Source organism: Copadichromis virginalis, linkage group LG14, assembly GCF_057382275.1.
Source record: "Copadichromis virginalis isolate Kocher_CV1m ecotype Utaka linkage group LG14, C_Virginalis_male_GT1.1, whole genome shotgun sequence".
Lineage (NCBI taxonomy): Eukaryota > Metazoa > Chordata > Actinopteri > Cichliformes > Cichlidae > Copadichromis > Copadichromis virginalis.
The window spans coordinates 17,829,630-17,844,058 of NC_140631.1; the positions used below are offsets into that span (position 1 = coordinate 17,829,630).

A 14,429-nucleotide genomic window follows, 5' to 3' on the forward strand; every position below is an offset into this window, starting at 1 on the left:
ATGGAGACAGCTGGCATCTAGCTGGTGAACTTAGTGTAGCATTTAGCACGAGCGGGTGGAGACCAAAGCAGAGCTAAAAGGAGAGCCTCTATTGGGCTTTTATGACTCAGAATCACAAACACATCTCCAGATGTAATAAAATGAATGATAATATTATTCCATGTAAGTCAACCGTTTTTGCGCCATGGACTGGTTTATGTCCAACAATATTTTCACGGGCCGGTCTTTAAGGGTTTGTAGATAAATACAAAAAAAGAAAACCAGCACCGCTACCAAAAAAAAAAGATTTATTCATAACACTCGGGAAAAGACCCAGGGAAACCGAGTTAACGATAAAAATGATAAAAAAAAAAAACCAAACCCTGATTAAAAACCGATAAAACCCCCGAAAACCATAAATTTTACACCCAAGCCTCAACTCTCGTGGCCCGGTACCAAACAACTCACGGACCATTACCGGTCCGTGGCCTGGGGGTTGGCGACCGCTGATGTAAGTAATAGTGTGATTTTATATGTATTTATTTATTTTTGGTGATATAGTCGCGTTTGATGTGTTTATATACGTTCTTAAATATTCTTATATGCTTATAACGCATTTCACACACAAACACTTCATACACATACACTTCAGCCCTGTAGAGATTTCTTTATAGCTTTGAAAGTCTTAAAAAATAGTAAATAATGATCGTTTTTAACATTATTGCTCCAATATCTGTCTCATTGCTTCCTAAACCAGTTGCATAAACAGTGGGAATTACAGAAGTGCAACGTGTAAACAAAATACAATTGAGCTAGCTATAGGAAACTGCAAGAATAGCACTCAAAACTATGACAGTAAGCACCAGATTAGCGAATAAAAAGCTTACATTAAAAAGAGGGTAAATATTAAAAAAGTTCTTGTGATAGTTAAGGTTTACATAAAACAGCTTCCCTCATTCCTCCTGTCCCTCTGAAGATCCCGAAAAAAAAATCATAGTCAATTATAGATACATATAATGCATTATTGAACTGTGTCATTTATTTCACCTTTTACAGTTGAGCTCATGAAAAATTATGCCAATTACTGATTTCCTCCAGGGCAATGTAGTAAGTGGTTGGACCCTGAGGCCATTTGTTGGGGCATGACTTGCTGCTCTTTGTGAGGTCGAGGGGAGTGATGTACATGCGTCATCACACCATTTTGCGGTCTGGCTCCTGAGTTTAGTCAATTAGGAAAACGAGCAGTGCAGCGATATGCGCACTTTCACCAGAGTCCATTTCTTTGTTAAATTAAATCAATCTCACTCAGCCAGTCTAAATTGAATAGCTCTCACCTACTTTTAAATGTGAAATAGGCGAATATCAAAACAGCCGTGGCATAAATCCTAATCCAATTTCTCTGATGCTCGCGAAGAATAGAAGCTTTTCAAGCAACTGCACACTTCTTTAATCTATCTTCTCTCGAGACATTTTCTATTGTAACATCTTCAAGAGTCAATTAACTTCACTTGAATAATTTGATCGGAAAACTTTGAAGTGTGCTAGCTGTTTGTAACTGGATTTTTTTTTTAAATTAAGAAAAAATATTATGTGTATTTTTTAATTTCGTTTAAATAAAATTGACAAACTTTCTTCACTTACTTCCCCAAATCCAATCAATTGAAGTTTACAAAATATGACGTTTTACTACATGCATACAAACACCTCATTCACAGCACAAACTGTCTTTAGCATAATCAGCTGTGTATTTTGGATTTCACATGAGGGAAATTCTCTGCTGGATGAAAACGAACCAAAGCAGTATGTTTAAAATATCTTGACATGAGTTATTTTAAAGTGTCTTCTCCTTCTCACTAACCTTGAGCACCATCAGGTGAGGCTGAACCCCCCTAAAAAAAAAAACTACAACCACCACCACCACCTCCGATCTGTATTATCAACAGAGCACTGAGAAGATTGATACTCCCAGTGCCAGCTGGAAAAAGAGAATGAATCAGAATTTAATATGACTTTGATGTATTATTTTCATCTTAGCCGGTGCCACAGACCCATCGAGAACCCGGCGCACAATCCCACAGCGTCTTAAAATATTTAAATTGGCTACAACTTTTTGATGTTAGAGACTGTACAGGTATATGAAAGTTTCTCTGCTGGGAGCATATATAGTGCACATTGCAGAAATTTTATTTGGACCACCCACTCTTAAAAAGTCAGTCTTTCTATAAACGCATATGTGACATTTACACAATCTGCTTTATATATTGTTGAAGAAACTGTATATGCAATATATATTATAAGATATAAACTATATAATACACTATATTTAACAAATACCTATTTTTTCACATATCTGAGAAACATAATGAGTTGTGTAAACATCTTATCATCCCTTTAAACAAATGAATCTGCAGAAAATATTTTGCATGTATGCATGTGGGCATGCTCTAGGACAGGCAGATAACATATTGCAGACAGGCAGCAAGCAGAATCACGTATTGTATAAAAAAAGGGATGCAGACATTGATTGATTGGTACTTGCTACTTGTGGGCTGTACTACAGTCTGAGTAACAGCTGACATGTTAAAAACCATAATTACAGCATCAAAAATGTGTTTTCTATAAATATATTATTTTATTGTGTCTTACATTTTTCCTCACAAAGGTGATTAGAGCCCCCTAAAAGCTATAATGCAAGCCATATAAGGCACTTTGCTCCTTTTTGGTAATAAAATTTAGGCTGCATTCTTGCCAACAGGGAGACCAGGCAGGCATGGTGAGATATTGCAGTGATACCTGTGATATTACAGTCTCAGTAGAAAAAACAGCATTGTTTAATTTGACATAACAATTGATATGATTCTGTTTTTTAAACAAATGTCACCAGTGTGTTTTAATACAGGAAGAATAAACAGCTACCACCCCATTTGTGGGTTTCTAGCTAGCTAAAAAAACAACAAAAAACAACTAACCTTGTTAGCCTAAACATTTTAATCTAGAAGTTTCAAATACATCTAAAATGAGTGCACTTTTTTGACATAGTTTTTCGCGGGTTTGAATGCTACTAATATCAGTGTTAGCTCGTTTATTTTGTATTTTATTTTAAATTAGCATTAGCCTTTATAGCGCTAATTTAAGCTAACATAAAAGATAAGGTTATTTTCGCCATTTATTCATATTCCTGGGGGAAAAAAACTCTTTCACTTGCTGTCTATTTGCAGAAGCACAGTTTACCCCTCATAATATAATATTATTTAAATTATTTTGTAAGAAAAAATACATTTATAAGAAAATACTGTAGTGGGGGGGCAATATACAGAACACTGTTTCATCTAAGCTTAATGTAGCAAATATATAGCTTTATAATCTCACAGAAAAATATACTGTCTGTTTGTATTTTGATAAATAGTTATCCTGCCCTGAACTACAGTCAAAACATTTAAATGAAATGTCTGTATAGTTTTTTTTAGTGTAGTGGTGTAGTGTACTTTATATAACATTGAAAATATAGGTCTCTGTCCAACTTTTCAATATATCTGCATATTCCTTTCTCAGGAGAAAGGCTCCAGCAGTGATCCTTACCTCCATAATAATTTTTGTGTGTTGAATTCCTAATCTTCAAATGAGTGTTTTGCATGTGTACATGTGCAGGTCAGTGGAGTGTCTCATTGCTAGTTCAGAGCTACTGGAGCAGAGAAAAGGATGGAAATGTCTGCAATTTGAAACCTTGTTAGGAATTTATGAAGTGCTAAAATGTTTTCTCCCCAGAGAGGGTCCAAGCCAGCTGCCAGTGCCACTGTAAGCCATTTACTGCAGAGCTTTGCCACCAGGCTGAGGCGACAAGGCATACACACACAAATGCTGTATTTTTGCCTGAAATACAAACAAACTGTCTTTTCACAGAACCTCAGATCGTAGACTTCTGCTGCCTTGGCTTCTTCACTCTGAAATCAAACAGCTGTAGATTTATATGCAGCTAATTGAGCCAACATTGACATTTATTACCCTCCTATCCTCTTGAGAATGCTCCTGCACTAACTACATTTAATGCCATTCTCTTTACAGTGATGCCAGTTTAAACCGAAGCATGAACATAATCACGGCCGTGGACCTTATTTCATAATTGATGGGAGTTTATGTTAATTTAATGTTCCCAAAATCCCAGGGATGGGAATACACTGATGAATCTATAACTGCTGATCATGAGCAATGAATAAGCAACACTTGGAGTCAGAGATTTTTAACAAATACTGATTCAATCTTCTTCATCTTAACTAATTTAAATTGATACTTAAATATCAAGAGCTTAATATCAAGAGCTTATTTATCAACTTATGTTAAGGTGGTGCTTTCAGCAATAATTACTGCAAAATTTAAAAATGAAAGACTGATAAATAAAATCAAAACCACAGATTGTGATGTTCTCCTATTTTTTTTCTTTTCCAGTTTTCAGTGAAGACCTACATTCCAGCTTATACTTTGTCAATGCATCTCTGCAAGAGGTAGTATTTGCCAGCACCACAGGGACCTCTGTGCCCTGTCCTGCTGGAGGTGCGCCGCCTGCCTCGCTGCGATGGTATCTGGCTACCGGCGAGGAGATCTACGATGTCCCCGGCATCCGTCACGTTCACCCCAATGGAACCCTCCAGATCTTTAACTTCCTGCCATCCAGCTTTAGCAAGCTGATCCATGACAACACGTACTACTGCACTGCCGAGAACCCTTCTGGCAAGATTAGGAGTCAGGATGTCCACATCAAAGCCGGTGAGTCTCCAGATAAGGGTTTGAAGGACTTGTTGTTATTGTGATGATGGGGGAACTTGCATGAGTATGAATTTAACAGACTGAGTGTACAACACTTGTAGTACTGATAGTGTGTTATTTTTTTGTAGTTTAGTGGTTAAGTCCAGCAAAGGTCCAAAATCTTACAATAATGCTGCTTAAAGGCTTAGAGCAACTAATGATTGATCTGTAGGTATAGATCAGACAGTTGCCAGGCAGAACCCTTGATGGTCCAATCCCAAGTTGTTCTCAGGACATGCAAGGTCACTTCTCTCTTTGGGAAGAAACTTAAGGTAGCGCTTTAGATTAGGAGAAACTGGCCTGATAATGTTGGACTTCAATGCACAGCTTTTGGAACTAGTCTACTGGAGAAGGCTGGACTTTAGTGCAATCTGCTATTGCCCTCAGTGATTGGACAGGGCAGTGTCGGACAGAGGTGGGCATACTTGTATCATCCAAGCTTAGTGCCTGAAAACTGGGGTTTTCCCTAGTGTCAAAAAAAGAGATCCTGACTGTAAAGCACAAAATAACAGCTCTGAGTTTCTGGTAGTTTCTTGGAGTCCCTGAGTAGGGTGATGGAAGTGGCCCAAGTTGGAGACACCATTGTCCTACTGGGGGACTTCAGTGCTCATCTGGGCAATGACAGTTAATCTGAATGATCTGAATCCAAGCACTGTTCTGGCATTGGAATATTTGTCCATAAATAACACCACGTTCACGCATAAGAATGTTAACCAGGACACCCTAGGGCATAGGTCAATGATCAGTTTTGTAACTGTATCAGTAGATCAGGTGAGTGGAGGATGCCAATTAGCCCAGCCATGCCTAAATGTATACTGAGGAGGTGCGTCCCACCTCTAGTAGAACTTCAGCAGCATTCTGACGGAGGCTGGGGGTCTGAATAGCCCATGTTATGCACCTCCGTTGATCTGTTCCTACATAGCTACAAGGAGTTGTGTAAGGTGGTTGATACCTGCTGTGGACTGTGTTCTCTGAAACACAGATAAGATTAGAAGTTCATGCTATAACATGCACCAGTTTTGTAGTTAAATTTTTTTAGGTGAAACTTGTGTCTCTACTTTAAGCTACACTTTCCACTACCCTGGAAAGTGTCCCTTTCTTTGCAATTTTATACCATAGATCTGAACTCTGATGCTTTCTTTGATGGCAGACCCAGTTTGCTTCACCCTAGATGTCTTTAAAAAAATGCACAATAATGTCATTTTTTTGCCCTGTAAATGAGACGTGCCTTTTAATTCTGTTTTTTAATTGTTCAATAGTATCACGGGAACCCTACACAGTCAGAGTGGCTGACCAGAAGGCTATGAGAGGGAGTGTAGCCGTGTTCAAGTCATCTTCTTACCTGTTTACTGGCTGAGTCTGCCATTACTGGGGCTCTGCAGCTCTATACAGCTATGTCCTCTCACTAGCCAGAGGATGTTGATAACTGTCACATTGAATCACTGGGCTTCTCTTTCTTGTACACACTCCACCTCAGCCAACGCCATTTTGAGTCCAGCAAGGGGTAAAGTGGGACAGTTTACATAGCATTACATACCAATGACCTAGTTTACCCTCCTTATTTGAATCCAGTGGCACAGCGGGATAGCGCAACACACCAGAATGTTCTGTAGCTTGAATTTTTACTCAGGTTAAATGGGATGCTTATCTCTTTGATTGCTCCATGTACTGCCCGCTGGCTGATTTTGCTTCATACTGTGGCGTTCAGGGACCTGTAAGTGAGCACTTGATGTCATTTGACTGAAGGCAGAATCTGGGACGGTGTTTTGGTGGCATTTTAAATGTGTGTGCTCAAGCATGAAGATGTGTCTTCTGATCCATGCCAGCGACTTATTTACTCGAGGTTACTCGAGTTACTCGCTGCAAGCTGCTGGTTGAAGACATTGCCTAATGTCACGGAGAGCGAGCAAATACGCAGCATGCAGATATGATTAGGTTCCGCAAATGAAATGAATCATGTAGACAAGACCCAGAGATGATGTTTATCTTAAGTGTGACTGAAAAAACAAAAGCGTCCATGCAAATGAAATACTTTTACGTGTGTTCTCTAGATCAAAAACAAAAGTTTGTTGTCCTGAATTAGAAAATACATGAAGAACGCCTCTGCATGTATAGACCAGGAGTAGTATTTGTGCCATTTCTGCAAATTAAAATGCAATGTCTGCCAGTTATTTTTCCAAATCAGCTCTGATACAGTCCACAGTGATGTCTGTGCTTTTTACCGCAGGCCAGACGGCCTATAGAATATGCAGTGAAGTTTTGATGGATTATATTGTACACTTGGTGTTCTTTTGAGTTCTTTCACGAGTGTTCAAAAGAACAACGATATCGGATTGTCTGTGTTTACTCCAATAAGTATTGCAGCAGGTGAGTGCTGTCAAAAGCATGAGCACACGGTCAAAATCACTGCTGCTCGGTGATAAATATTTGATGGTAGATTCTGATGCATGAGCGGATTCACCGCGCACTGTTATGGAGAGGGTATGTTTACTCTAGGAGGGTTAGGAGGTGTGTGTGTGTGTTGTGTGCTCGTGTTTGTGCGTGAGCAAAGAACAAGAGTGAGTGAGAGACACCATAAGGATACCAACCGGGCTTGACAATGGCAGGGGGATGCAGTCTGGCCCAGCCTAGTTTTCCGACTTTTTTTTTTTCCACAGCCCTTTCCTTTCTTTTATTCAGTTTTACATAAAAGACGATTTAGTCTCGGAGGACACAAAATAAAGCTATCCCACCGCCTCACTGAATTATTAATCTCAGGTTTTTGTTGGGAGCGGTAACATCAAGTGCACTTCTCTACCTTTGCACGGTGCATCAGAATTAGAAGAAAGACACATCTTTTATAAGATATTTCTCTGAATAGAGGCTGAAATAATCAAAATGGTTAAAACATTGTGGCAGATCATGGTGATAAAGACCTGCGGCTCTGAAACATCTAAGCTGATACCAACAATGTGCTCACTGCTTAAATGTTCAGGTGTGAGGTTTTGCCTTTTGAGATCTCTAAGTCGCAGAGAGGAAACTGGCTCAAATCGCAGCTGCTGACATCTGTGGAATATCCAGTGATTCACATTAGGGTCAAAAATAGATGCATAATTACAGACTAGAGCTTGTCTTAATTAATCAGTTGTGATTGAAAAGTTAATTACAATATGAATTACCTTTCAGAACGAGGACTGCTTAGTAGTCATTTGAAGCGGCCTGTTTTCAATGTGAATGAGCATGATGCAAGCTCACCGGGTCCTAATGTTGCCACTAACATACCATTAACCCGTCATGAATTTTAAAATGGATCTCGCAGCACGAGCTTTCAAATGGCCGGCTCCGATCGCCTCCTCGCCGCTTTTGATAAACAATTGACAGAGCTAATACAGAGATGAAAGGGGTAAAAAAATATGAAAGGAAGGAAGGTAGAGTAGGGGAGGAGTTGAGCTGTGTCCTACTGTGGTCCTGCCAGGATTTTATATGATGGACCTTTATTTGAATGCACGTGTGCGCTCCTGTTGTCTTACTACCTGTGTGCACACATTCATGTAAATGCAGAGCTTTTCTTTTTTTTTTTTACACACCCCGGTGTGTTTGCATGTCAAGTGCCCGTGCTTTTTGAAAAGGGTTAGTGTGTGTCTCTTTGTTTTCTATCTACCTGCCTTTTGTCTCCTATCATTCATGATATGAGGCAGCTTAATGAGCTGGGCGGCCTTGGTTTCAGACAAGAGCTTCTGCAAAACCAGTGCTTAAACGCTGAATGAGCTGCAGAGAACATGTTGTCTCAGAGACCTTGTGCTCGTCTCTAGGATGCTCATAGTTACCTATGTTGTGCAATTTGAGCACAAATTCGCCCTGTGCTTGCATCGTCAGTCGTGAGCTGAAATCTGTCAAGTCTTAGATTAGTTCCTCTTGTGCCTACCGTGTACAGACCAACTTCTTATTGACTGTTCTTGCGCACTATAGATGAAGAGGGAACATTAGCCCAAAGTTATCATGCTGTTGGTAAGAAAGGATGCACACAAGATAGCTCTCAGGGTTTAACTTTTGTTTTGCAAGTAGAGGCATCAAACTTTGAAACTGAAAGAGCAGAATTTTCGGCGTAGTGCCTAGATGTGAGTGTTTAGATTATGTAATTGGATCCTTTCTTTAGGTTAATAAATTATAATTTGACTTGTATTTCTCAATAATGTCAGATTGCTGCCTATCTTGGTCTAGGATGTTGTCCCAAAAAGCATCAGAATCTTTCTTTTTAAAGATTGTGCCAAATCAAGTTTAATCTATAGCACATTAAAAAAACAGCTGTTGGTGAAAGTGCTATGCATCTAAAATAAAAATAACATGAAAATACAGGACAAAATGACAAAATGAGTTTAAGAAGGGAAATGTTTGATCAAGCACTTGGCAACAGTGGGAAGAAAAACTCTCTTTTAACAGGATGAAACACACGCGCGCTTGTTTTCATATCTTAGTGAAGACATCTAATTGACATAATGCTTTCCCTAGCCGCTTACCCTAACCATTAAAAATGGAACATGGTTCTCAGCCTAAACCTAATCAAATTCAAATTCAAATTTTATTTGTCACGTACACAGTCATACACAGTTGTCAGAGTTCCTGGGTCGTTGACCCAGTGATTTCAGTTTGTTCATGTTCAGTTTAGTTCGCCACATTAATGTTCTCACTTCCTGTTTTTTCCCGTGTCAGCTTGTCTCCTGTGTCATTAGTCAGATTATGTTCAGCCCTGTACTCACCTGTTTCCAATCATTGTCATCATTCAACCTGTGTATTTAAGTTCCTCGGTTTCACCAGTTCTCTGTCGTGTCATTGATGTACATGTGATGATGTCGTTCAGTTCAGTTAAGTCAGCCAGCCATTCAGTCGTCCAGCCAGCCAGCCATTTTCTACCTCTGTTCTGTTCATCCACTTCTTATAATAAACCTTCACCAGTCTTCACCTACCTGCGAGTCCTGCGTTTGGGTTCCTTCCTCCTCGCCTCCACACAACTACTGACAACAGTACGATATGTAGTGAAATGCTTGGACAACTGCTCGTGACCTAAAGAAAACAAAAAAGGAAAAGGCTATGAATAAGATAGGAAATAAATATGAAAAATTAAAAAGGGTAAATTTAACTAGGAAGGAATAAAATATAAATTAAGGTTAAAAATGAAATAACTGTACAACACAAATTAGAATGAAGGGTAAATTTAACTGGGAAAGAATAAGATAAAATATATAAATTAAAGTTGAAAATAAAATAACTGTACAACAAAATACACAATACACAATACACAATATAGAACTATATAAGAATGTATGAAGAAATCTAAATATAAATAAATATATACACAATAACAGCAGCTGTACAAGTATTAACCGGAAATGAAGAATATAGTGACCAGTGTTGTGCAAAAACAATGTCCAGAATGTCCAGTGTGTGTGTGTAAGAACCATATGTGTGGGTCAGTACTGTGTGGTGGTGTGATTGAGAGACCGTATCGCCTGCGGGAAGAAGCTCCTCCTCAGTCTCTCTGTGTTGGTCTTCAGGGAGCGGAATCGCTTTCCTGACCTCAGCAGAGAGAACAGTCTGTTGTTGGGATGGCTGAGGTCCTTCACGATCTTCTTGGCCTTGGTCCAGCACCGCCTGCTGTAGATTGAGTGCAGGTCAGGGAGCTCGGAGCGGATGGTGCGCTCAGCTGACCGCACAACCCTCTGTAGAGCTCGTCTGTCCTGCATGGTGCTGTTCCTGAACCAGGTTAAGATGTTTCCCGCCAGGATGCTCTCTATGGTGCACGAGTAAAAGTTCCTGAGCACCTTGGAGGGCAGTTGGAAGTCTCTCAAGCGTCTGAGGTGGTAGAGACGCTGACGGGCCTTTTTCACCACGGTGTTGATGTGACAGGACCATGACAGGTCCTGCGTGATGTGAACTCCGAGGTATTTGAAGCTGTCCACTCTCTCCACTGGGCACTCGTTGATGACGGGGGTCTGGTAGTTCCTCTCCTGCTTAGTGCTGAAGTCCACTATCAGCTCCTTTGGCTTACTGATGTTTAGAAGGAGGTTGTTCCTCTGGCACCAGTTCTCCAGATTCCTAATCTCCTTCAGGTAGGCCGTCTCGTTGTTATCAGAGATCAGGCCCACCACGACGGTGTCGTCAGCAAACTTGATGATGGTGGTGGAGCTGGTAGTGGCCACACAGTCATATGTGTACAAAGAGTACAGCAGGGGGCTCAGAACACACCCCTGGGGGGCTCCAGTGCTGAGAGTGGTGGAGGCTGAGACATGTCCGCCCATCCTTACTGCCTGTGGTCTGCCAGTTAGGAAGTTGGAGATCCACTGACACATAGATGAGCTGAGTCCCAGATGCTCCAGCTTGGTGGTGAGTGTGGAGGGAATTATGGTGTTAAATGCAGAGCTGTAGTCTATGAAGAGCATTTTAACATAATTCCCCCTTCTAGTGTCCAAGTGAGTAAGTGATGTGTGGAGGAGATGAGAGATGGCATCGTCTGTGGAACGATTTGGACGGTAAGCGAACTGTAGTGGGTCCAGTGTGTCTGGTAGTGAAGAAATGATGAAGTCTCTGACCAGGCGTTCAAAGCACTTCATCACTACTGAGGTGAGGGCTACAGGGCGATAGTCATTGAGAGAAGCAGGGTGGGGTTTCTTCGGGACAGGAACAATGATGGACTCTTTGAAGCATGTGGGGATCACCGACTGAGATAAAGAGATGTTGAATATCTCAGTGAACACAGGAGCTAGCTGGTATGCGCAGTCTCTGAGGATACGACCTGGGATGCCGTCTGGTCCTGCTGCTTTCCTGGTGTTCACTCTTTTGAAGGCTCTCCTTACTTCATGCTCGGAGATGACGAGCACGTTTCCGGTGCTGGCAGTATCTTCCTGTCTGCAGCCGTTAGCGCCGCTAGCACTAGCATTGTTGGAGACCTTAGCTGCAGCCTCGAAGCGAGCATAGAAAGTGTTCAGCTCGTCTGCCAGAGTCACGGCCGCGTTTGTCATACCAGTTGTTGGTGCTTTAAAGTCCGTTATTGTCCTTAGTCCCCGCCACAGGCTCCTAGAGTCACTCTGTTGGAGTTGTGACTCTAGTTTCCTCCCATAGCGCTGCTTCGCCTCTTTCACCGCCCTCCGCATGTTATATGACGCGGCTTTGTACGGGTCCATGTCCCCCGTTGTGAGTCCCGTGTTGTAGGCAGCGGTGCGGGATCTCAGAGCGTTGCGGATGGTTTTATCCACCCACGGCTTCTGGTTGGGAAACGTTGTGATAGTCTTTGTCTCCACGGTATCATCCGCTAGTTTCCCGATGAATCCCACAACCGCTTCTGTAAACACGTTGACGTCATCGTCGGAGCTGTTTCTGAACATGATGATGATAACCTAACCTAATGATAACCTAATTGTAACCCTGACACTAAAACCACATTTTGAGCCTTAAAAATGCCTTTAAACTTGTGGGGACGGGCATTTGTCCCCATAAGTGACTGTTGGTCCCCACAAGTATAGTGCCAAGCCAATTTTCTGTCCTCAACAAGGACGTCTAAACATGTACACACACATACACACACACACACTGACGCTAAAGGAGATGGGGTGCTTTTTCTTTCTATAGTATGTTTCTCTGTAAATGTGCTGCTTCTGAGTAACTATTTCTATTTTTAACAGCACATATTTGTTGTGTGTGCAGCTTGTGATGTTGTCACATAAGGAGTGTTTTGGGTTGGTGGGCTAAGGCCACTCTCTCGTAATAAAAAAAGCAAAAAGCAAAATCAATAGTTGTGCGCATTAATCACTCTGCTGCCACAGAGAATTATGGGAACGCGAGCTGAAGGATGCATTTTGTGCATTTGCGACTTATGAGTGCTGCGTGAAGGGGAGTTTGGGGAATTGGAACAGGACGAGACAAGACCCTTTTAGCAAGAAGTGAGGTTAGCGCGGAGATGTTTTCTTGTGTACACGCATTGTGCGCGCAGTCATCTCACTGTTGCCTTGTCTTAGCTCGCTGTTGGGTGGCATTCACACCGTGTTATTTTGAAAGCTTTGATGTTTGAGGCTTTAAAATAGCTGGGATCACATTTTCATCTTGAAGGTTCTTTAATAAGCAGCGGTTTTTGGATGGTTCAGGAACATTTTTACGCTTTGTACATTATTATTTGGATTCAGATCTTCCTTCAGCACAGAGGAGAGATAAAGAAAACCTCGCTCCCCTCTGACTTTCTCTTTGAGCTTCCACTGTTTGAAGTCTCCATCTTAGTTGTGGTGAGGGCTTGAGGATGTGATACATATTTGATAAGGATCGATAGAAGGGTTACTGAGACTGAGATGGAGGGAAATCAATCTTGGACTGGGCTTCCCAAAAGCATCTTAAACCTAAGGTGATCTTTGAAGAATCCAGCTCTGGAGCTGATGCACAGACTCGTACATTCTCACAGAAACACAATGCAATTTTTAAAAAAAGTTCCTTTCATGTCCTCTCTTTTCCTTTTTCTTTTTTTTTAGTTCATCTGTTGAACAACTGTTTCACTGATGTTCATGTTTTATATTAAACCGTCTACTGACATAATCGCTATGCACATAAAACAATAAAGCAATCTGTTTAGTGATGGGGGACTGAACAGCAGGCAGCGTTCTGGCACAGTGGCTGTGATTCCCAGCTGATACTCCATACGGATAGACAAAATCAACAACTGTTGAGGCGGGCATTCTTCCATCAGTGTTTACTAATAAACAGTAGCAATATGGCAGCCATTAGGCTGTTTAGGCTGAGAATGATTAGGGTGGTGATGGCTAGGCGCAATGGGAGACTGAACATGCTCTCATCTTTAATAGGCAATTTGGCTATGGGGGATGCCGCTTTGTTTTTGACTTGGCCTGAAGACAGAAGCTTAGATAAGCGCTGATTTGGAAGAGTGTGCTGCGAGTGCAGTGATCTCATTTTAGGAAATTTGTGTTACGGAGGCCAGTGCGATCTGCTGAAAGAAAGTGTAGACTATCAAGATGACATGCAATTTGAAGTTACTGTTGATCTTATACGCATTGTCTTATTACCTTAACAAATAAGACAGAAATAGAAAGATGTAAATAATTTAGCTTTTTTTCCAGAGAAAAGTTAGAAATTTAAGTTTTGTGGTTGAAAGAAGCTCATCTAGAGGAAAAGGTCCATCCTGCCTGAGCTTTGCTGAAAATGGACTGGATCCGGGCCAGAACTAGCCTGGCGTCGGGCCAAAACACAGATTAGTAATAAGCATGGTGTGAGCTAATTACAGCCGGAACAAGCAATTAATTTCTGTTTATAAACTCTCCTGTATGTGGGCTGCTGAATGAAATGGCTGCGTAGGTGCAAGCACCCTGTGCTCATGCATGTGTCTGCATGTGTCATGCATGACAGGTGGTGGGGTTCACGGAGGAATGTGTCCATATGTTCCCAGCTCAAGCACTGGGATAAATTGAGACAAACTGGTGTGCTCAGTCACATCCCATAATGCAGCAGTGTCTGATCCCATCTTAAGTGACTGATTAGAGTAAAAAAGGCACTTAATAACTCAAATTACTCTGCTGACCTAATAGGGATTTTTCACTCCATTTTTTTCTCTCTCTCTCATCTTCCATCCAATCAAGGATTAATACTTGCTCTTATTCTTCTCCCAGGGTGGTAAATCT

At 41.2% G+C, this 14,429-nt stretch overlaps 1 protein-coding gene across 5 annotated transcripts in view; it reads left to right on the forward strand.

Annotated features, from left to right (window-relative positions):
- The window catches only part of LOC146693777 (cell adhesion molecule DSCAM-like), a 52,061-nt gene that overhangs the window by 26,088 nt on the left and 11,544 nt on the right, over positions 1 to 14,429 (forward strand). For 3 of the 5 annotated variants that reach the window (XM_085429667.1, XM_085429670.1, XM_085429668.1), the window contains exons 8-9: positions 4,423 to 4,740; positions 6,039 to 6,119. Coding sequence is in view for 2 of the 5 variants with exons in the window: in XM_085429671.1 (XP_085285797.1) it covers positions 4,423 to 4,740; positions 6,039 to 6,136 (416 nt within the window). In the remaining 3 variants the exon portion in view is untranslated. Of the gene's footprint in view, positions 1 to 4,422; positions 4,741 to 6,038; positions 6,152 to 14,429 lie in introns of those variants that run through there. The other 2 variants (XM_085429671.1, XM_085429666.1) reach the window with 2 other exon arrangements.